At 43.0% G+C, this 21,961-nt stretch overlaps 1 protein-coding gene across 1 annotated transcript; it reads left to right on the top strand.

The window, feature by feature from the left end:
* Positions 1-176: 176 nt before the first annotated feature.
* cep120 (centrosomal protein 120) lies at positions 177-21,642 on the top strand. Its single transcript, XM_056376511.1, has 20 exons — positions 177-393; positions 1,544-1,700; positions 1,798-1,912; positions 2,020-2,164; positions 2,990-3,138; positions 3,604-3,801; positions 3,892-4,116; positions 4,258-4,480; positions 4,581-4,770; positions 5,093-5,242; positions 6,043-6,225; positions 6,328-6,424; positions 6,657-6,818; positions 7,049-7,138; positions 7,236-7,328; positions 7,592-7,753; positions 7,855-7,977; positions 8,219-8,317; positions 18,258-18,403; positions 18,832-21,642. Exons 1-20 carry the CDS (start codon positions 345-347, stop codon positions 19,040-19,042), a joined length of 2,967 nt encoding a protein of 988 aa, XP_056232486.1. The 5' UTR covers positions 177-344; the 3' UTR covers positions 19,043-21,642.
* The last annotated feature ends 319 nt before the right edge of the window (positions 21,643-21,961 follow it).

Consider the following 21,961-nt stretch of genomic DNA (forward strand, 5'->3'; position numbering starts at 1 on the left):
AAAAGTAGGATCGTAACTTTAACTCTATTTTATCGAATAACAGTAGTATCACTAGCAGTAGTAATATTATACTTATACGTGCAGTTCCGCCCCCTACCGCCAGAGGGCGCTGAAGTCTTAACCGTCGCCATCATCACTTCCGCTTTTAAAACAAAATGGGTGGCGCCAAAGCTTGACAACAAAGCGGCTGTTTGCTGTCGGCAACGGTCGGAGTCTCAGCTGTGTTTGAGTGTTGTTGTTTTATTAAAGTACATTCAGAATTAAAAAAGAAGGTCTGAGGCGATCTTTAAACTCTTTAAATAAACTGTCGGAAAGTTTTCCCGCCGGAGTGTACAAATGTTAACATGGCTGCGAAGACAGACCAACTTCTCATCGTTGTGTCCATCCTGGAAGGTAAAGTAGGATCAACGGCTCCATGACTTCTGCTTCTTTAAATAAGCTACATGTCTTAATTTTTACCGATGTTAACCGATGTTTTGACGTCGTTTGACACGTTTAGCATCAACACACAGCGGTTGAAACGGTGGCGTTAGTCACGGTTGAAGCGTTTGGTTTAAAACAGACTGTTGCCGCTGGTGACGTCAGTTATTAGTAGTTATTAACCCGGTTATTAACCCGGTTATTACTGGAGCTAAAGACACGGATTAGTAATTAACTTTTACCACAGGCACGACTTTTGGACGATGTTATGTTTATTTAAACTTAACGTATTCGGTACAAACTACAGTAGACAACACAACTGATTACACTCCTGTTCCTTAAAACCAAAATATGAAGGAAATTGTGTTAATTTGATAAAGTTGTATTTAAAGTTGTATTTGTTGAAGTCACTATTAAATTAATTAGTAACTATTAAAAACAGAAACTAATTCAACTTTAATAGAAGATTATTTAAGAACCAACTGCAGCAAAGTTCAGTACATCCTTTATTAGTGTGACCCCATTCCTTTAAATGTTAATGTATTTTGTTTATAAGTTTTATTTTGGATGACATGGATGAAAGTCTGTGGGTTTAGTTTCTCGACCTTCTACTTTAAAATGCTCCAAAAGGTTTTCTATTGTGTTTAAATCAGAGGACAGACTTGACCAGGTCGCAGGTTTCAGTTGGTCTTAATCAGAAATCACAGGTGTAATCACTGAGGTATCTTTGTTGTGTAGAGTGGATCAGTTCCTGTGATAATGAAGCTGCACTGTGTGTGTATTAAGCTTCTTCAGCCTGCAGACTGAATTTATTTACACACACTGGTTGGTGTCACAGAGTTTTTGATTTTGTCTCTTAATGCTGGAGTTTTTCTTTGTTTATTTGTTTGTTTGCAAGGATTTAGATTTAGAAAGAAACCACCAGATGAGAGAAGTAGGACTCCAGATGATGTTAGGTCATTTGCCAATGTTGTAACTAATGAAAGTCATTCTTAGACCGATCACGTGTTGATTGATTTGATAGATATGACTCCGAACAATGACTCTCTACCTGTGAAAGTGGTAATTTACCAACCTGAGACTGTGATGTCTTCAGAGAGTGAAGCCGCCTCTCTTTTCCCAGGTCGTCACTTCCCGAAGAGTCCTCGGCTCAGTCTGGTGGTTCAGGCGAGCTTCGATGGAGAGCAGCTGGCTACAGACCCGGTGGAGCACAAAGAGCAGCCGCAGTTCAGCACCGAGCTGGCCTGGGAGCTGGACCGCAGGACGCTGCACCAACACAGGTCTGAACTTTCACAATAATGACATCACAAACAGCCAAGACCGATTTAGCCGAGAGGTACAGTAGTGTTATTAAATCGTGATGCCTCTGTCCTCCAGACTGCAGAGAACTCCCATCAAGCTTCAGTGTTTTACTGTCGACTCTGTCAGCAAGAGGAGGGAGAGCGTCGGCTACATCGTCCTCGACCTCCGATCGGTGCAGGAGGTCAGACAGGTAAATGTCTCCTCCCGCTCCTTGACAGGTGATGTCCAGCGTCTGTCCTCTGCGGCCAGTGAAAATTATGTTATTTTTTTCTCTCGTCTTCTGGCCGTGTCCGTCAGGAGCCTCGCTGGTATCCTCTGCTGAGCAGTAAATACACCAAGCAGAGACCCGCCCTCCTCCTCGGTTTGCTGCTGGAGAACGACACCAAGACCTCCGAACCCTCTCCTGATAGGTTCAAAGCCAAGAAGGCCCCGCCCCGACAAGGTCAGCTGGGTCATGGATGCTTGTTTGCTTTATTTGTGCTGCTGTAATGTCAGTCAGTGTTTGTCTTATCTCCTGCATGTTACTTCAGAACTGAGAACAGACTTAAACTAACACTTTGCTGACTCACGTTCTTTCGGCAGTCTGTCCTCTGTGTCTCTCTGGTAAGCTGTCAGTCCTGGATCTAACTCTCTCTGCCTGAGGCTTTTTAAGATTCACTTGTCACTTCATACTTTTTATGAGCTGAACATGGTTCTGGAGTCCTCCTCCAAATCCAAATCATAAGATTCCTGGATCAACAGAGACGTTTGTTTGGTACAAGACCGACAAAAATCACATCATCGTCTCGAGATGCAAAAACAACCATTCCAACTGAAATCGCAAAATCTGCCAAAATAATCGCAATATGATTTTTATTTGCATATCATGAAGTCCCAGTGCAGACTGTCGGATCATTTCTAATGACGTGGTGAGGAAGTTCTGTTTGAGGACAGCTCCAGATGATGGCTGCTGCTTCCTCAGTGAAGTGACAGGTGCATTTTATCAGTCAGCATGTGACCTGTGTGTTAACATCCCACCTGTACTGTGTGGACCTCAGTGCACTGAGTGTGTGTGTGTGTGTGTTCCCTGTTAGAATAAAAACTCTTGGTGTGTCAGCAGGTTTTCCAGCCTGTTGAAACAGATCTGTGATCAGTGATTTACTGCCGTTGTGTTCAGGTTCAGATCCAGTGGTTGTGAAAAGCTCAGGGAGAGTAGAGGAGGATAATGTGTGATAAATGAAATCAGGGTAAAATACTAGAAACTTTTCTCTCTGCTCTTCCGGTTCAGGCTCTCCAACAGTAACTGAGCTGCTGCCTGACAAGCTGGAGGCCGTACTGATCCCAGACCAGGGTTTCCATCAGGTGGGACCTGCAGGTCACTGCACTGACATGTTCGTCCTCTCCGTCACTGTGGCCTTCGCTACTAAACTGGAGCAGGTGAGGGAAACCTCTCCAGCCTCACTCTCTCTCGGCTGGAATATTTCTCTCTTTGTTGCCACAGTCTGTTGCTTTTTCCACTTTTCTCATGTAAAAAAGAAATAAACTCAGCTGAGGTCAACACACCCGGAGCTTAATAACAGCAGTTTTGATGAGTTACAAACATTAATGAGTCACAGATCTAAACTGTTTCTATATGAAGCTTCTCACTGAGTCTCTGTGTGTTTCTCTGTCTCTTTGTAAAAGGAATCATTTGGATTTTTCTGACTTCATCGGACAATTTGATGAGTTTATATTTATCAGATAAATGGTGAAGAACATTTGTGATATATATTGATAAGACTAGAAACAGTTGACTAATGAAGTGTAAAGGCTATAGTTGGATAAATGTGACTGTTGTACTTGCTGCTGAGGAAAAGAAAAAGTTACTAAGTGTGAGATTTGAGTTTTGTGTCGTTCCCACAGTTGATCCCCAGCACCATGAAGCTGTCGGCAGAGGGCTCGGAGTTCTTCTTCTACTACTCTTTACTGAGCAACGACATCACCAGTGAGCCTTTCCACAATCTGCTGAGCCCCGACTTTGAGCCGGAGCGCGCCTCTGTGCGCATCCGCAGCAGCAAACAGATCCTCCAGGCCTTCCTGTCTGAGCAGCCCAGTTTACAGGTGAGAGTCCGAGTGTGGCTGATGACTCATAACCACATGTCGCTGGGACACAGGCGTCATCGTGTGTCCCTGTCTGTCCGTCCTCCTCAGATCCACCTGTGCTGTGGGAACCACTCTCTGGGCAGCACAGACGTCTCTCTCTCCGCTTTGTCGACGGTTCGCGTGGATCTGGAGAACAAGGCGGCGACGGTGGAGGGAGCGTTCATACTCCAACCTCCGAAACGCACACGACGGACGCTGCCAGCTCTGCCCGCCGACCTGCAGCCGACTGTGGGAGTGGCTGTTAGTCTGAGAAGGGAGGAGGTCGCTCCGCAGGTACACACAGCGGCGTACATAGTGTTAGCAGCTGATCTGATGTAGTGATTTCAGTGTGAGATGAGCAGGATCCACTAACGGCCTGAGATCAGCTGTAGTTTATTCACCTCCATGTTGATGTTGTCGTGTGTCTCTCTTCAGTCTTTAAAGAGTAAAGAAGGAAGCGGAGCTCAGACACCCTCCGTCCCTCCCTCTGCCCCCCCCTCACTTCCTCCTGCTGAACAGAAACTTCGTAGTCCGTCTCCGGTCCGAAAACCTCGTGCCTCTTCTCCTCCTCTTCCTCCTCCTTCCTCTCACACGGAGAGTGAAGCGGAGAGTCTCCTGGAGGAGCTGCAGCGCGGCAGAGAGCAGGCGGGACTCGCAGGTGAAGCTGGAAACACCACGTCAGTTTCGTACGTGACGTTACACAGGTCAGACCTGGGGTGAAGAGGAGGACTGATGACGCTGTTTGTTTACGTGTCCAGCTGCAGATTTGGAAGTTCCTGTGCAGCCGCGGAGTCGGACCGAAGCTCCAGCAGAGGGCGGAGCTTCATCTGTCAGTGTGTCTGCTCCCAAAGTGTCCATCCCTTCCTCCGCCCATCACTACTGCTTCTCCATGGACCTGCGCAGCCTGGGAAACCTCAGCCTGTCGCACCCCATCGCTGCTACGCTCAGGTGAGAAACCTCGTCTGCTCCGAGCAGCTACACGCAGCAGAATCTCACCTGAGGTTTACCTGTTAGCTTCAGAAGCTCCTGTTCATTAGGAGGAAAATATTTTACTCACAACCTCACAGGCATTTTGTGTTTGTCCACTTCTAATGAACCGTTTAAATATATTATTATCATAACAGATAAGACTGAAAAGCACACCTGTCTTTCATCCTCTAAATGCTCTTTTAAGAAAGTGTATTGAAATTTCACAGATCAGTTTTTCGACCCTAAAACAGTCAAATATCCGACCACCCAGTTCACTTTAATGTGTGTCGTTGTATCTCAGGTATTCGTATCAGTTCTTTGGCAGCGCGGCTCCCATCATGACCAACCCTCCCGTGGAGCTGCAGAGGAGCATGGAGGTGTCTCTGCCTCAGTCCTACTGCGCCTTCGACTTCGCCGCTCTACCACAGCAGCTGCAGGACACCTTCCTCAGGTGGGACACACGGACACGCACGCAAAACTTTCATCTTGACATACTTCAGTGAACCGATGTGTTGGTGGAGGGAGGGGGAGGGAGGGAGGAGGGAGGGAGGGAGGGAGGCCATGTTTGTCTGTCAGTGATGATGGGAGTTCTCTCTGACAGTTATTATTACCTCTGCTGTCAGATTAAACCCAGAATATAGTAAAAATTTAATTTTTTAAAAGGTTTTTTAAAGGTTTACAGTTAAAAAAAACTCTCACACACACACACACACACACACACACACACTAACCCTGACCCTAACCTTTATACATTGAAACTAAAAAAACTAAAAATGCAATGAAACAGTTCTGAGCTGGAAATCAATGAATCGTTAAGAGAATTTATTTGAGTCATTTTCTGTGTCATGGTTTTAAAGTACATTTTTTGAGGGGCTTTTTTATGCCTTTTATTTGATAGTGCAGTATAGAGACAGGAAATGGGGAGGCAGAGAGAGGGGGAATGACATGCAGTAAAGGGCCGTCCGATGCAGGACTCGAACCGGGGCCGACTGCAGCGAGGACCGTGGCCTCTACACATGGGGCGCCATATGGTTTTAATGCATTTTGAGTTATGAGCCAGTTTTCCATCTTGTTGGACAATAAAGTTCTTTTCTTTTTTTCTTACTCTAGTCATGACATTGTGAATCACAGTTGGACCAGCAGGGGGAGCAACAGGACAGTTTTCAGGGTTTTTCATTCAGGTGCTGCAGTGTGATATGATGTGATTGGACTCATTTTGTGTGTGTGTGTGTGTGTGTGTTGTTGTGTTAGAGTTCCTCTGGTGGTGGAGGTCTGGCACAGAGACCCCACCAGCAGAGACCAGCTGATTGGACGAGCCTCCGTCCAGCTGTCTCACCTGCTGAGCTCTGAGAGGAGCCGACTCCTGACGTCAACGGGGGAGCAGAGCTGGAGACAGACTCACCAGGACCGGATCCCTGTGGTCAAAGCACAGCGGTAGGAAACATCTCTGACTGCCTGTCATGTGATCAGAGTCATGTGATCTGTGTCACGACTGACGAGTAACGGGTCGTTAACCACCGTGTTTCCCTCCATCAGTCCCACTGAGAAGGTCGCAGAGCTGAGCTACGTGACGACGCTGGACGACCTGGGATTGGTTAAAGCCAGAGAGGTCATCGTGTCCGACTCCTCACAGGTGAGACAGGTGTGTGTGTGTGTGTGTGGAACTGGTTGAGGTCAGATGATTACCTGCAGATGTCAACAGCTGCCTCTCTTCATGAACCAGACTTGGTGTCAGGTTCAGACATCGTGAACATCAAACAGCTGTTCTCTGACATCACCACAGTTTACTCTGAGAGTCACAGAAGAAGACTCTCTGGTCACTGTTAGAAATGGCTGCTAAAGAGATTTTCATTCTGTTTCCTCAGAATGAACCTGTGGCCCCCACACAACCGTCCTCCCACCCCGCAGCACCCAGCCTGCCCGCCTCCCCGCTGGGCCCCGCGGCCCCCAGAGACACCCTGGAGTACCGCAAGGCCCTGGAGCTGGAGCTGTGGAAGGAGGAGCAGGAGGATCTGTTCGATGATCAGGTACAAACAAGACGTTTTCCTGCTGAGTGAGGAAGTTTAGACCACACCCTCTCTGAAACAGGAAGTAACAGGGTTTGTGGAAAATGTAGTTCTGACTTCTGAACTAGTTTTTAACTTTATTTGACTGAAGGTCAACAGATGTTTTACACTACTGAGTGTGTGTGTGTGTGTGTGTGTGTGTGTGTGTGTGTGTGTGTGTGTGTGTGTGTGTGTGTGTGTGTGTGTTTCAGTTGAGGAAGAAGGAGCTGAGCCACATGCAGGCGTTGGCAGAGGAGTGGAGGAGGAGGGACAGAGAGCGAGAAGCTGTGGTCAAGAAGAAGGTGGACAATCCACACACACACACACACACACACACACACACTCACACACACTGAATGATCATGTTTCTCTCCTCCCCCCCTCCCTCTCTCTCTGCAGGAGGTGGAGTATAACCTGCTGGAGGAGCAGCTTCAGAAAACTCTGTCAGATTTGGAGAAGAGAGAGAAACAGCTGGCGGAGGCGGAGCTAGAGGTCTGATCAGCTCTACAGATTATTGATTGTTTATGTTGTGATTCTTCTTTATGTGCATTATTGAGGTATAAAACAGGAGGAGGAGAAGAGACGCGTCTTTATGAACATTTTATTTTTATGAATTAAGTTCAAAGCATGTACACAGCTGAGCAGTGTGGTGAACAGTGTGTGAAATGTGTGTTCTCACAGTGTGTGTGTGTGTGTGTGTGTGTGTGTGTGGTGTGTGTGTGTGTGTGTGTGTGTGTGTGTGTGTGTGTCCTCAGACTCAGAGGCTGCAGAGGGAGCTGCGAGCCGAACACAACCTGACCCAGAAGGAGCTGCAGGAGAGCAGCAGGAGGCTGCAGCAGGAGTGTGACCACCGGGCGGCGCTGGAGAGAGACAAAGTGCGACTGATGGAGGAGGAGCGAGTCCGGCTGCTGCAGCAGGTGGACACAGATACAGAGCTGTGTGTGTGTGACTCTGAGTGTTAATGTTTATCTAATGATAATAACCCGTGTTCCTCGTTTCTTCTGTTTGTGTCGCGCAGATCTCAGACGGCGAGTGTCGCTACAAACAGCTGGAGAAAGAGTTTCAGCTCTACAGAGAACAACAGAACGTCAGACCTGAGTTCAGACTGCAGTCAGACATCAACCTGCTGACTCTGGAGAAGGTGGCCGTTAAAATATTATTATTACCAAGATAATTAATCTTGGTTTAATTACGTTTAATTTAAAGTTTTCACTAAGTTCAAATGTAGTTGGATAAAAAATCTTTGTGTCACTATAGTAACTGAATGTAATGTTAACCATGGTGATTTAGCCTTACTGAGAGAAGCCAGTGAACATGTGTCAGTAACATCTGTCCAGACCACGCCACATGTGTGTGACTGACTTCGTCCTGTGATTATTAAGGTGGAACTGGAGAGGAAGCTGGAGTCCACCACCAAGTCCAAGCTCCACTACAAGCAGCAGTGGGGGCGCGCCTTAAAAGAGCTGGCCAGGTTCAAACAGGTACTGATGGGGGGGGGGGGTCTAATGATGTGTTCTTACACCTTTAAAGCATTTAATCGGTTGTTTTGCATATTTTAGCCAATTAATCATAATTGACTGTTTTTCTGCCAAAATCAGAAGAAATTCAGTTTCATCTGTAGAAAACAAAGAAAAGCAGAAAATCCACGAGCTGGTTCTGGGAATTATTTGTCATTTATGCTTAAAACTGTTAATCAATTATCAAAAAAATCAGTCATTAAGAAAGCACAGAGAAACAAAGAAGTCTCAGATGTCTGAGCCTCCTTGAACGTCACGCTACAGTGTCAGTAGAAGAGCAGGTCGTTCACTAATCCGAAGGTCGGTGGTTCGATCCCCGGCTCCTCCAGTCCGTGTTGACGTGTCCCTGACTGACGTGCCATCAGCGAATGAGTGAATGAGTGATATAGAAGTGCTGAGTGAACGTGTGAATGTGACTCGTAGTGTAAAGTGCTTTGAGTAGAAAAGTCTATATTTATAAATGAAGTGAATTAATCACAGTAAAGTGAAATGTTTGTGTCCATGAGCTGAAACCAGTGATGTAAAAAGTTATGCACAAAGATGTGAACTCTGCTTCACAGAACTTCTCCATCAGAGTGAAGCGAGCCGAGCCGAGGCCTCGTGTCCCGACAGCTCTCATATTTCACAGCAGATAACGGTAGTTTTTCTGCGTCGGGACGTCTCAGGTTTTTAATCTGCTGCTGGAGACGAGCTGACAGTGTTAGGACATTTAACAGCTCTGTTTAAAGACACGGAGCGAGCGGAGGAAGCTGAGCTCGGCCCCGCCGCCATCCGTCAGCTGATTATCACACCGCGGCTGTGGGAGCGTCCGCGAATACTCGAGTACGCAAGAGCAGCGCGTGTGATGGATGTGTGGAGGCGGGAAAAGCATCGGCACCACCTGTACTAACACTCATTACTAGTAACGGTGTGTTTGATATCAGCTGCACGATGTGTGAAGTTGTTAAAAGTGGGAGAAAACTTTGCATATTTATCTAGAGAGGAAGAGGACGAGTGTTTTCTTCTTTTCTAAAGTGTCGTGATGGAGACGCTGTTTATAAACGACCTCAAACTTACAGGATCTTTGACTGTACCGATGTTTTATTGTGTCATTTATTGACAGACTGTTCACAGCTAGAATCAGTCATCAGTATCAGCCATGACGGTTTATTACCTGGACTCTAATTGTCCATCAGATGAAACAGGACTTCAGTGACTGACTTCTTCTCTTATGATGCCGCCAGGAAGCCGATGTCTCTTTACACATTCATCAGATGATGAACTGTAACTTCACTTCAGTGATGACTGAACTTTTCCTCGAGCGCCATCATCAGGTCCAAACTTTAACCTGTCCAACACTTTAGTTTTGCAGGTATTTGGTCATAAACCAATCACGTTCCCATCAGCCTCAGCTGGACTTTGTGTTCAGTGCTAATTAGCTTATGCTAACATGCTAACAAGCTAATCTAAGATGGTGAACTTCGTAAAGATTATACCTGCTAAACATCAACGTGTAGCTCAAAGTGTGTGTGTGTGTGTGTGTGTGTGTGTGTGTGTGTGTGTGTGTGTGTGTGTGTGTGTGTGTGTGTGTGTGTGTGTGTGAAGGGGAGAGAGAGAGAGAAAGAGAGAGAGAGGTGTGTTTTTACACCAGAGCCAAATATTTAGCTGAGGTGAAGTAGACAATGAAATGTGTGAGAGCCATCAGTTCTACACACACACACACACACACACACACACACACACACACACACACACACACACACACACACACACAGCACTATGTGGGGCTGTACTCAGCCTAAGACTAATGTAAACACACACACAGACCTTATCTGACAAACTAATAACTGTTACTGACATTAACCAGCTGGAAAACTGGACAGACATTTTTCCTCCCTCCTCCTCCTCTTCTTCTTTCTCTCTCTTTTCTTTTTGCATCACTCTCTCTTCCTTCTGTTGTGTCTTCATCTCTCCCTTTACTCACTCATATCTCCCTCTCCACTTTTTCTCTCTTCTTGTTTAACATTTTCTTCTCTTTACTCCTCTCTCTCTTTTCTCTCGTTTCTTTCAGGTCATAACTCCCTCATCTCTTCCTCCTTTTCATCCTTCCTGCAACTCTTTCTTTTCTTTCTCTCTCTCTCTCCGTCTCACCCTCCCCTCCCTCCCTCCCTCCCTCCTCTAAGTGCCACATCATCGTAAAGAAAACACGGTGTGATTTATGCAGCTCTAAGGGGGTTCGGCGCTGAGTGTCACCCCTCGCCTATTAATCATCCCTGGGATTGTGTTGAGCAATAAGCCGGTCAGGCGCTAACTATTCAGATGTCACACTCTCGCTTTTTATAAAATATCAGGCCTGTGTTTACACGACCATCCGTCTTGGCGCTCGGCGCTTTTTAAAGCCGGGGCTTGTTTGGTTTTTCTCGGCCTCTCCTCGCCTATTTATTCTCTCCTCTCAGCGCTTCGCATGGCGTGCTGTTTAGCTCAAGTCGGATCATAAAAATTCTTGTCCGAGGAATAATGTGCTTTTCAACCCAGGAGGTTCGGGCGGCAGAGTGAGAATTAATATCCAGACAGCAGCGAGGTATTAGATCAGAGAGTCAGACACAGTCCTGTTCAATTCAAAATATTGGGACAAGGAGCTTAAGTTGGTCTTTTCAAAGAGAAAATATTGGGACAAAGAGATTAAAGTTTCCAGCCTGGAGCTAAATTTGGTGTTTTTAAAGCCCAGGCAGAAGGTCGGGCAGCGAAGAGCTGCAGAAGAGAGACCGAGAACTAAACTGTTTTTATAGCCCATAAAGAAAGAGGCAGAGAATTCATGATGTATTTACGTCTGTGAAACAGTAACACGGACACAAACAGCTAATGAACCGAACCAGGAACCAGGTGTCGTGTTCTGTCCGTCACGTCTCTGATGTCGATCGTCGTTGTGAGACGAACTGGACTTTGTAGCTTCCTGTTAAACAACAATTCATTTCTCTTTTTTAAGTTACTTATTTGGCCATTTTGTGTCTTTATTATTTATTATTGACAGGACAGTGGAGAGGGACAGGACATGGGACAGAGAGAAGGGGAAGGAGTCCGTCTGTGTAGAGCGTTTCATGTGATATGCGCCTTAAACAATCGGCCATCAGGTCAGCAGACCGGTTCTTAAATGGAAGTAATAATAGGAATATTAGGAATAATATTGGTAAGTGAGAACAGTGTCCGTCTCTTCTCCGTTACTTTACCTCGTCAGGAGTTTGTGATGACGTCTTCAAATAAAACAAGTATCTTCAGTTTGCTGTCAGACGACGGAGCAGAGTGACTGTTTTTATTTTTTCATTTTGGGTTTTTTGGCATCGAGACAGTTTTCTAAATTGTTGCTAATTAATTTCGCTCATTTGTACATAATTGATTTCCGCTGTACACCGTTTTAACTTTGACTAAATGAACAATAGAAAAAATGTGGCTCCAAAGAACCGGGAAGGGTTTTCAAAATAAGAGTCTCGATAGACAACAACTCAAAGATGAAAACTGACGTTGCATCTTATTAAACACAAACAAATTGAGTTTGGAGGATCCATGAAGAGAAGAAGAATTACACCTGGATTGGCATTGGATCGGTACTGACCAATCGGATCGATGCATCTCTGTGTAACATCAGGAAACATTAGGATAAGAATCTGAGAAACACACAGGCCGGTTATTTTTTTCTTACTCGATAGATTTAATTGAAGGTCTGAACTCTTGAGTGCTGAGGTTTCAGATCAGTTCTCCTGATCAGTTGCTGTGTTTGGACCAGTTTCAGTTTCAGTGGTCATGTGACCCTGTTGCGAAGCATTAATGTTTGGGGTTCAGTTCCCTCCGGGTCGGCCCGGACTAAAACTGTCCTCTCTCATGATGCTGAGTCTGTTTGTATTAAACCGTCTGTCAAGCAGCAGATGTAACGTGTCGTCTGAGGGAATTTCAGTTTTACTGGTCTCAGCGGAGACGCTGATGGTTCCCACTGTTCATTCCTGGAATATTATGCAGCTCCAGTGTGAGGGAGGCGTGATCCAGACGGGGAGGGTCAGAGAGTTTGAGGCGTTTTCTGGGACAGACGAGGGATTTCAAGGAATATTGCAAATAACATGAGTGGTTTTTTTTCTAGAAGATTTCAGACAGTCGGTTTTAGTCCAACTGGACGAGGCTGAAAAACAACGTCAACAAAGCAGGAAGGAAAGTTGTAGATTATAAAACACTAAGAGTTTAATATGAGAAGTCGAGCAGTTTTCCTCTGGGAGCTTGTCTCCAACACAAACTCCCAGCTGGAGCGTTAACCGCTTCAGACCAGAGACACTGGAGGACTGAAGGTCTAAACGTGTCTTAGTGTCGAGACTCGCCGCTGGTCCCGAGGGCGCCTCAAACGTGTCTGTGGCGGCGAGGATCAGAAACCGTTGAACGGGCCTGAACCAGTCGCTGGATTCAGAAAACCGACGTGACGCTGAAGTCACTTTTTAAAGAGGAAACACTGACTTGGTTTAGTGAATGTGAATGTTAAATTTCCACTGTGGCATTTTCTATTATCTGTACAAAGCGTGGACCAAACGTTTAATTGAGAAATTGAGAAAATAGCCGACGATTATTACGACATTCACTGACGTTAAATTCTTTGTCTTGTTGATTTATTATTCGATCACATAAGAATCAGTTCCTAATTTAAATAAACACTTTTTTATTTCTTCTACTATTAATATTCCTCAGAAACGATCGTCTTATTATTGATATCACTCCTCAGACACTGTGTCACTAATACGACCACATTTCACACAGTCTCCAGCTCCTGTGACACAGTATCAGCGGGTTCTGTGGTTTCAGTCTGGGTGTCAGATGTTGTTCGGCTCGGACCTCGGCGACCTCTATCACAGACACACACTCTGCTGCTGCGTCTCTTATCTCCTGTTATCAGTGGAAAAACACTGATGTCAACCTGAGCCGCTCAGACAGCTGATCTCAGCGCTCTCGTCCCGTCAGAAGGATCTGGATTAGAAACAACAAAGATTATGTTATTTATGCTTCTCCTCATGATACAGGGGTTGTTTTTTTTACTTAATTTGTGTCAGTCACGGCTGTAGTTTTTATAGTTTTTATAGTTTTTGTAGTTTTTATAGTTTTTATAGTTTTTGTAGTTTTTATAGTTTTTATAGTTTTTGTAGTTTTTATAGTTTTTATAGTTTTTGTAGTTTTTATAGTTTTTATAGTTTTTGTAGTTTCTGCTGGTTTGACTTTTGTCTAATATTCACTTCAATATAACTTTATTAACCCCTGTGAGGACAACTGCCTGCAGGAGCACGTCCCCCAGATCAGCAGCTACATGTTTATATGTCGATGATTTACAGCAAGAAATCAATCAATCAATCAATCAATCAATCAATCAATCGTTTAAAGAACTAAATGATGAACTGAAACATTCACAGAGAAGAGAAAAAAATACAATCAAAAATATCTTAAAATGACAAAAATGAACCGTTTCAAAAGAGCAAAACAAGATTATTTTTCATTATTGATTACTCTGCCGGTTATCTTTTTTCATTGATTGGTTATTTTGTCTTTAAAATGTTAGGAAATAGAAATACCGTCAAAGTTTCCCAGAGTTCTTCAGATATCTTGTTTTTTTCCCAATAAATGATCCAAAACGTAAAGATCATATATGTGATGCAGATAATCAATAAATCTGCTTTGAGAAGCTTCAACCAGCAGATATTTGACTTTTTTTGTTTAAAAAAATTACTTCAATGAGTTTTCAGTTATCAAAATAATTGCTTATTAATTGTCGCAGGTCTCCTGTGTTTTTTACTTGTTTGGTTTATATCCCATCATGCTCTGCTGTATTCAATGGCTACATTTCATCATCAATTAATCGATTATTTTAAAAGGTTTAAAGAGACAAACAGTCACAGCTCCAGTTGATGACCTGTGTGACTGAGTCAGGTGAGCGTCTTGCTCCGCCTCCGTCTGTCAGCTCTTCACAGAAAACAGACGTTTCAGATGTTTTTTATTGGTCTGTGATTTCAGTGACGACATGTGCGTCCCAGTCGTCCTCATTTCCCTTCGTGTTTCCATCACATCCCCGAAAAAAAAAACCGGGTGAAGGAAAACTCCCCCTGAACTCCCACAGGTGGCGAGCTGCTCAGAAAACTCAGTCTGAGCCGAGGAAAGTGCGTCTGCATGTGAGCGACGGCATCAAAGTGTTAGTATGAGACGTCCTCCCCCCGCTGCCTCGCCGCTGTCGACCTCTGAGAGAGAGGCGAGTAATGGAGGGAAGACGGAGGGGAACCCGGGGGAGGAGAAGTCATTCGCTGGTCATCCGTCCCAGAAATCTCCCCGACCGTCTCGCACCTCCGTCAGACTCCGGGGAGGACGTCGTCCTCTGGAGCTGCGTGACGCGGAAATCATGTTTCAAATCATGTTTCTGCTGCGAGGCGTTAAAAACAACTTTAATTTATTTTGTCAACGTTTGGAAAAATTGAAGCAGAACTTTTTGCAGCGACGTCATGTGATTTAGACGATCGGTTTATTAGAACGTGATCAGGTGTCGATCATGTGACGACTTTACAGACAGAACACAGTCGGACCTCCAACGCAGTGAGATCATGTTGCTGTTCTGCTGCGGGTCAAAGGTCACAGCGTCACACCTGAGGTTGTTACTGCAACATGTCGGACTGCAGATAAATATTTAAATCAAGGATTCGTTGTTTCTCTGTTCGTGTCGTCGCCATGTTTGTTGTTTACTAACAGTGTCGCTCGGTTACCACATCATCGCTCATCACCTCTGTGATTGTAAGTTTTCAGCCACTTAAAGTCAAAGCCTCGAGTTTAAACGTCACATCTGGATTCTCAGATGAATCAGTCATTTTAAGTCACGTTCTCCTTCTCTTATTAAATAGATGTAGTTCTTAGTTCTTACACCGAATTGTGTGTCGTCACTTTGGATGAATAAATGCTAATTGTTTTTACATTCTTACATATTGAACCTTTAGGTTGTTGAAGCTGAACAATTAATCGAAGTACTATTGAAATCACAGGAGCTGCAGATGATAAATGAAGCTCCGGCCTGTAAATCAGATTCTCCAGTGAAAGTGAAAAACAAAAGTGATAATTCCCGCCAAAATCGTGACTCATGTCACTTATAATCATCATATCTGTCAAAATAATCACAATATGATTTTTCTTTTTCTTTTTTGAAGTTGTTCATCAAAACAACAAACGAAATGTGCAGAAAGTGTCTAAATGTTGTAGAAGCTGGAAACGCTTTTGGTTTCCCAGTGAAGACCTCAGTCGCTCTGCTGTGACGTGGATCAGCACCAGGACTGAGCCGGTTCTGACCTAGCGGATCCCTATATTGTGAATGGGGTCCACGTCAGACTGGATCTGACTGATCTCGGCTCCTTTTTAGTTTTTTAAGGTCTGTGTCGGATCAGGTCTGAAATTCTGGATCCACGAAGAGAAGAAAGATCAACAGTACCTGAACAGAGCGGGGTCTCTGCTGCAGTGGCTGCTGGGAGATTCATGACTGTAAAATAACAGGGCTTCAGAGTTTTAGTAGCCCCCCCCCCTCCCCTTCCTCCTCTGCCCCCACCCCCCCACCGAGGCCTCAGTATCACCTCGTCCTCTAATTGTTTCAGGACTCGGCCTCAGATTGTCCTTGGCAGCGGGCACCAGAGAAAATGTTTAGCCTGTTTGTTTTTCTAGTAATTAGCCTGAAAACGGCCTGAAATACAGACTGCTAATGGTCCACAGAGAGCCGGGCCTGTGTCAACACTGTGTGTGTGTGTGTGTGTGTGTGTGTGTGTGTGAGAGAGAGAGAGAGAGTGTGTGTGTGTGTGTGTGTGAGAGAGAGAGAGTGTGTGTGTGTGAGAGAGTGTGTGTGTGTGAGAGAGAGAGTGTGTGTGTGTGTGAGAGAGAGAGAGTGTGAGTGTGTGTGTGTGTGTGTGAGAGTGTGTGTGTGTGTGTGTGTGTGAGTGTGTGAGTGTGTGTGTGTGAGAGAGAGAGTGAGAGTGTGTGAATGATGTGTTCATGAGAGATTGTGTGTGTTTTCATGTGTGTTCTTCTGTTAGGAGGTGAGGAGATCAGCCGTGTGAAAATGGAAGCTTTCCGTGTGTGTGTGTGTGTGTGTGTGTGTGTGTGTGTGTGTGTGTGTGTGTGTGTGTGTGTGTGTGTGTGCAGTAATGTGAACATGTTGGTTTTCCCATCCAGAATCAGCGGCTGCTCGTTCTGCTCTGTGTCACCAGCTCACAGACAGATTCCAGCTTCACCTTCTTCCCACTGCAGCCTCCGTGTTTTCTCTCTGTCCCGTCAGCAGCTGAGAGACGCTGACGTCAGACGCTCGTCCAGTAACAGTCAGGATATTTATATAAAACAACTGCTTCATAGGTTCGATCCTGAACCAAGATCGAACGTCTGCAAACATCCGAACTTGGTTTTCGTCTTGCCGGCGACTGCGACAGAATAAAGCTGCAGCTGTTAGTCGATTGATAAAAGATGCTTCAATTAAACAATTAAACACTTAAGCCATTTTTAAGCCTTGGAACATCAGGTTATTGTGTTTAAATTCCCGCTGAGGAAACAAACTAATTCAGTAACGGCTCCAGAGCTGTGAGGTCAGAGTGGGATCTGAAAAATACAACATGAATTTAATCATGGATTATTTATTAATGATCTATTGACATGTATAACTGCAGGAGACGTTTGATCATTAGACACTGAGAAACCCAAGAACTTTTATTAATGTCATACTAACGTGTGTGACTGCAAACCTGAAGCCGAGTACCAACATTTATAAGTGTATTATTACCGGATAGAAACACAGATATGTTGTTACTAAAACATTTTATTTAAATACATTTTTATGACACAATGGGAAGAGCTCTAACCGTCACCCCGTCACATTCACGGTGCCGTTCTCTCCATGTTTGTAAATCATTTATTAACCATTAATGAAACCATCAATTTCATTTTAGTTACGTCGAACATCTGTAACTTTATTGTGAACTGACCCTCTGCAATATCCAGGCTGCTTTTATTTCCCATCAGTAGCAGGGAACTGGAAGTCGTGGTCGTGCGATCGTACGCTCAGTTTCTCACGTCAGATTCTCCCTGTATGTTCTCGTGTTTTGAACCTGCAGCTTTTAGATTATAAGGATTATAATTTATAATCAAAGTTGTGAAGGAAGCAGCGATTAGCTTTCACACCAAATTAGTGTTTTTGTTTTCCCTGCTCAGACTGTTTCCCTGATTTATTAGCGTCCAGCTGTGCGCCAGCAGACGGAGCCCACATTGGTATTATGGGTAATTTTTTGCCGTCTGGCTGGTGTGAGCTGGAGGCCGGAGCAGCTGAGAGAAATACGACTTTTAGACGTTTTTATGAAGTTTTCTTTCTGTTCTCATGCTGCTGCTTTTGGTCTCCGTGTGAATTCTCAGGGAGGTTTTATGAAAATGTGAAACCAGACAAATTTATCATCATACTCTGCTCTGTGTAATTAGAAAAAAAACAACAAAATACAGCTTCTTGGCATCTGAAGGTTTCAGCTCCGGGGTCAGAGGTTTGTTTTCAGATATTCTCAGATCTGATTGGGCGACCAGGTCTCTGTCGTGAAAGTCAGACATGTTTGAAATAGCTGTGATGTTTTGAAATGACCGTGAGGCAAAAGATTAAAGTGCTGAGCTCTCACAGTAAAAACTTTAAACATCAACCACTTTAAATATAAAACATTTGATGGTTCCAGCTTCTCCAGTTTGAGGGTTTGACACTTTTCCAGTTTTATGTTGTAGTTAAAATAAAAAAACTATGTGATACGATGTGACATCACCTTTGACTCTGGGGGGAAACGTTCTTCATGTATTTTCTGACTCAGATTAGTTGGTTACTCAAATTTATTCACAGTGTCATGTTTTTGTGTTTGTGCAGCGCGAGCAGGAAAACGCCATGACGCGTCTGAAGAAGCAGCAGGCGGAGCTGGAGGCCATGAGGCTGCGTTACCTAGCAACAGAGGAGAAGGAGGCGGTGCGACAAGACAGACAGGAGCTGGACGACATCAGGAACGAACTCAACAGGTGAGGATGATGATGATGTTAGTTCGTTAGTGTTGTTTAAAGAGTTCATCTGCTATAAGAAACAAATGTGCAGCTTTCTCTAGAATTGAGACTTTTTATTTTTTAATCAAAGCTTTCAAACGTTTTGCAGCTGTGCAGATTTATTGTGCCCAGACACTTTCTTTATTTTAAATTCATTTTTCCTTCATCAATCTTCCCTCAGTTCTCCATAATGAAGTAGTAGTATGAAGTAAACACAGAATTTCAGATGTTTATTGAATTTGTTAAAAATCAAAAGCTGAAATCTCACATTGACAGAAGTTTTCAGACACTTAGTTATGACATTTTTCTTGATCATCTCTGAGATGTTTCTACACCTTGACCTGAGTCTACCTGTGAAAAACGATAGAAACAAATGTCACTCAACATTTCAATATTTTCGTTCCCAGGTTAAAGCAACAAGAGGACAGACTCGGTCCCGCCTCCTCCTCGTCTGGCCCCGCCCCCGGGTTAAATGAGAGCGCTGATGAACACCTGAGCCGACTGTTGGAGGAGAGAGACACTCTGCTGAGGACCGGTGTCTACACCCACGAAGACCGGATCATCGCCGAGCTCAACAGACAGATACAGGACGCCATGAGGGACAGAGGGAACCTCTGACAGCTGGAGCCGTCCAATCAGAGACAGGCGCACACCTGAGTCCACAGGTAAACTCAGGCTGTGTTTCTGAGTCTTTCTGTTTGATAAATGTGGCTCAGAACAAACTTCATGTTAATACATGTTAATTTTATCTGATCTGAACTAAATGTAAAACATGAGTCACTTTCCAACAAAACGTTGCCTTAAACTCAAAACACAATAAAAACGTTCATTAAAAGTTTCACATATTTACTGTAAATTAAGAACAGAAATCTGTAAAAGATGTAAATCTCATCATGATACAAATATACAGAAACACACTGAGTTCAGCTGAAGGGGAAAAAGTCATTTTGTCTTGGATATCACAAAATGTGAAAATGATTATCAATTATCTCTGTTTGAGGAGGAAGACATGAAACTACCTGATTTAATTAGCTTTGATTGATTTTACTTCCTCCTCTGTTTGGAAGATATTTATGAAATTCTAGATGAAACAATTCAGTGCCAAAATTTAAAGAAATAAAACATTTCTCTGGTTTTCAGGATCTCATAATTATGGGATGATTTTCCTGAAACTGAGATCCACGTTTCTTTATTCTGAGATCTTCATTATCACCACAATTATTATTATTAATTATTATAGTTAATCCAATGTGCCTCTGTAGAAGCACAATAAAATATTAATAAATATAAATAAGGTTAATCTGACAGATAAAAGCTGCATTTGTTGTCATGTTGTAATTTAGACCTAAAGGAGTAATTCAACATCTTGGGAAGTAAAACTCATCTTTCTTTCTTGAGGCTGATGTAAATCTGTGTGTTAAATACAGAGCTGGAGTCAGTCTTAAAGACTGAAAACATACAACTACCTAAATCACTAATTAATATATTATCTCATTATTTTATCTGCACTCAGACAGAAAAATTTGTGGTTTCAAGGAAAGTTGTATTTCCCAAAATACTGACTTATTCCTTTCACATGTAGAGAGCACTGGAACTGACAAAATGTAATTAAAAGTAATTAAAGAAAACAAACATACAACTTTACATTGATTAAAATAAAGTACATCAGTAAATAATTAAATGGATAATTAAAAATGGAGTGTAAAAGAAATATGTTTCCTTTAACTCAGTGAAACACAATCATTTATTTATTTTTCCACATGCAACATTTCCAGTTTTATGATGAGATGAGCAGCTTTAATTTTCCTTTTTACACTTTATTTGTTAACTAATTATATTGTTATTGATTATTATATATTATTACATATAGATTATTATGATTTTATTTGGCTGATAAGTATTTACTACATTCAGTCAGTTTCAGCGCTCCATTAGCATGAGTTACCTCAGATCACAGACACCCGGGTCAAACCGAGTGAGGCATCGAGACGTGATGTATCTCTTTGTTTATATATTTATGTTTGTGTGCTGAAGATTTCAAATGTGATTTCTTTCCTTCTCTTGTTGAGAAGTCGGTGTTACAGTAGTGATGTTTTATACAAGTGTTATTTTATATTAGTGTCTTTGTGTGTGTCAGCAGATCGGTCTCTCTTAGTGCGGCACTCACATTCTACATGTACTGAACCTAAAACAATTAATCGATTAGTCAATTAGTTTTTTTTTTCAGTATAAAAATGCTAAAGTTCTTTGGTTCTAGCTTCAGAAATGTGACTGTCCCTGGAGTATTTGAGCTGCTGGTTGAGGGGAGGTTTTTGTCCGACAGCAGGTGGCTCTGCAGCATCAGAAAACACTGTGAGGCTTTTTAATTTATTATTTTGTCATCAGAGCAGAGACGACTGATCTGTGTTTGTCTGGAATAAATTATTTTGGTATAAAACCTGCTGAGAGCTGTGTGTGGTTCATTTGTGTTTTATATTTTCAGATGAAGTCATTAAAATGTCATAGTATGGTGCGGTCTACGCAGGTCTACTTATGGTTCCCAGAGTTTCTAAGACTTGAATGGGAGGCAGAGCCTTCAGCTCTCAGGCGCCACTCATGTGGAACCAGCTACCAGTCTGGATCCAGGAGGCAGATGCCCTCTCTACATTTCAGATCAGGCTTAAAACTGTCCTCGTTGATAAGGCTTATAGTTAGGGCTGGTTCAAGTGAGTCCATTCATTAGGTATGCTGCTATAGACCTAGACTGCTGGAGGATTCCCATGATGCTCTCTCTCTCTCTCTCTCTCTCTCTCTTCATTTATATCGTACTACTTCATGTCACTAACTTTGTATTTTTTCTTTCCTGTAGTTTGTGCTTCTCCTCTCTGTCGTCATTCTCCTGGTCTCGCTGTTTTTGGAGCAGCAGGATCCAGATCTGCCGTTACAACACTCGTTATTATTACCATTATTATTATTATGAGTATTAGTATTATTGATAATACTAATATCTATAGGTATTAGTATGAATCCACTTCAACAATAAATGATTAACAGCAGAAACGATAACACTGTTACCTGTGGGTATAACTTATTATTTCCACTGTTACAATTAACAATCAACAGTGGATATTGCTCTCCATGGTCTCTCTCCTCATAAAACGTAAAAAAAAAGTCATAGTATAGAAGGCATAAAAAGTAATTAAAACGTCATAATATAGTAAAGCAAAGTCAAAAAAACATATTATAGCAAGGCGTAAAAAGTAAAAAAAAAACATCATAGTATAGCAAGGCATAAAAAGTCAAAAAAACATCATAGTAGAGTAAGGCTTGAATACTCATAGCAAAAAAAGTCATAGTATAATAAGGCATAAAAATGCATTAAAATGTAATAGTATAGTAAAGCATAAAAAGTCCATAAAAAAATCATACTTTTTTTTGCCTTACTAAGGCATAAAAAGTCAAAAAAACGTCACAGTATAACAAGGCATAAAAATTCATAAAAACGTCATAGTATAGTAAGGCAAAAAAAAGTCATAGTATATAAGGTATAAAAAGTAA

This window comes from Seriola aureovittata, chromosome 5 (assembly GCF_021018895.1).
Source record: "Seriola aureovittata isolate HTS-2021-v1 ecotype China chromosome 5, ASM2101889v1, whole genome shotgun sequence".
NCBI classification, from domain to species: Eukaryota; Metazoa; Chordata; class Actinopteri; order Carangiformes; family Carangidae; genus Seriola; species Seriola aureovittata.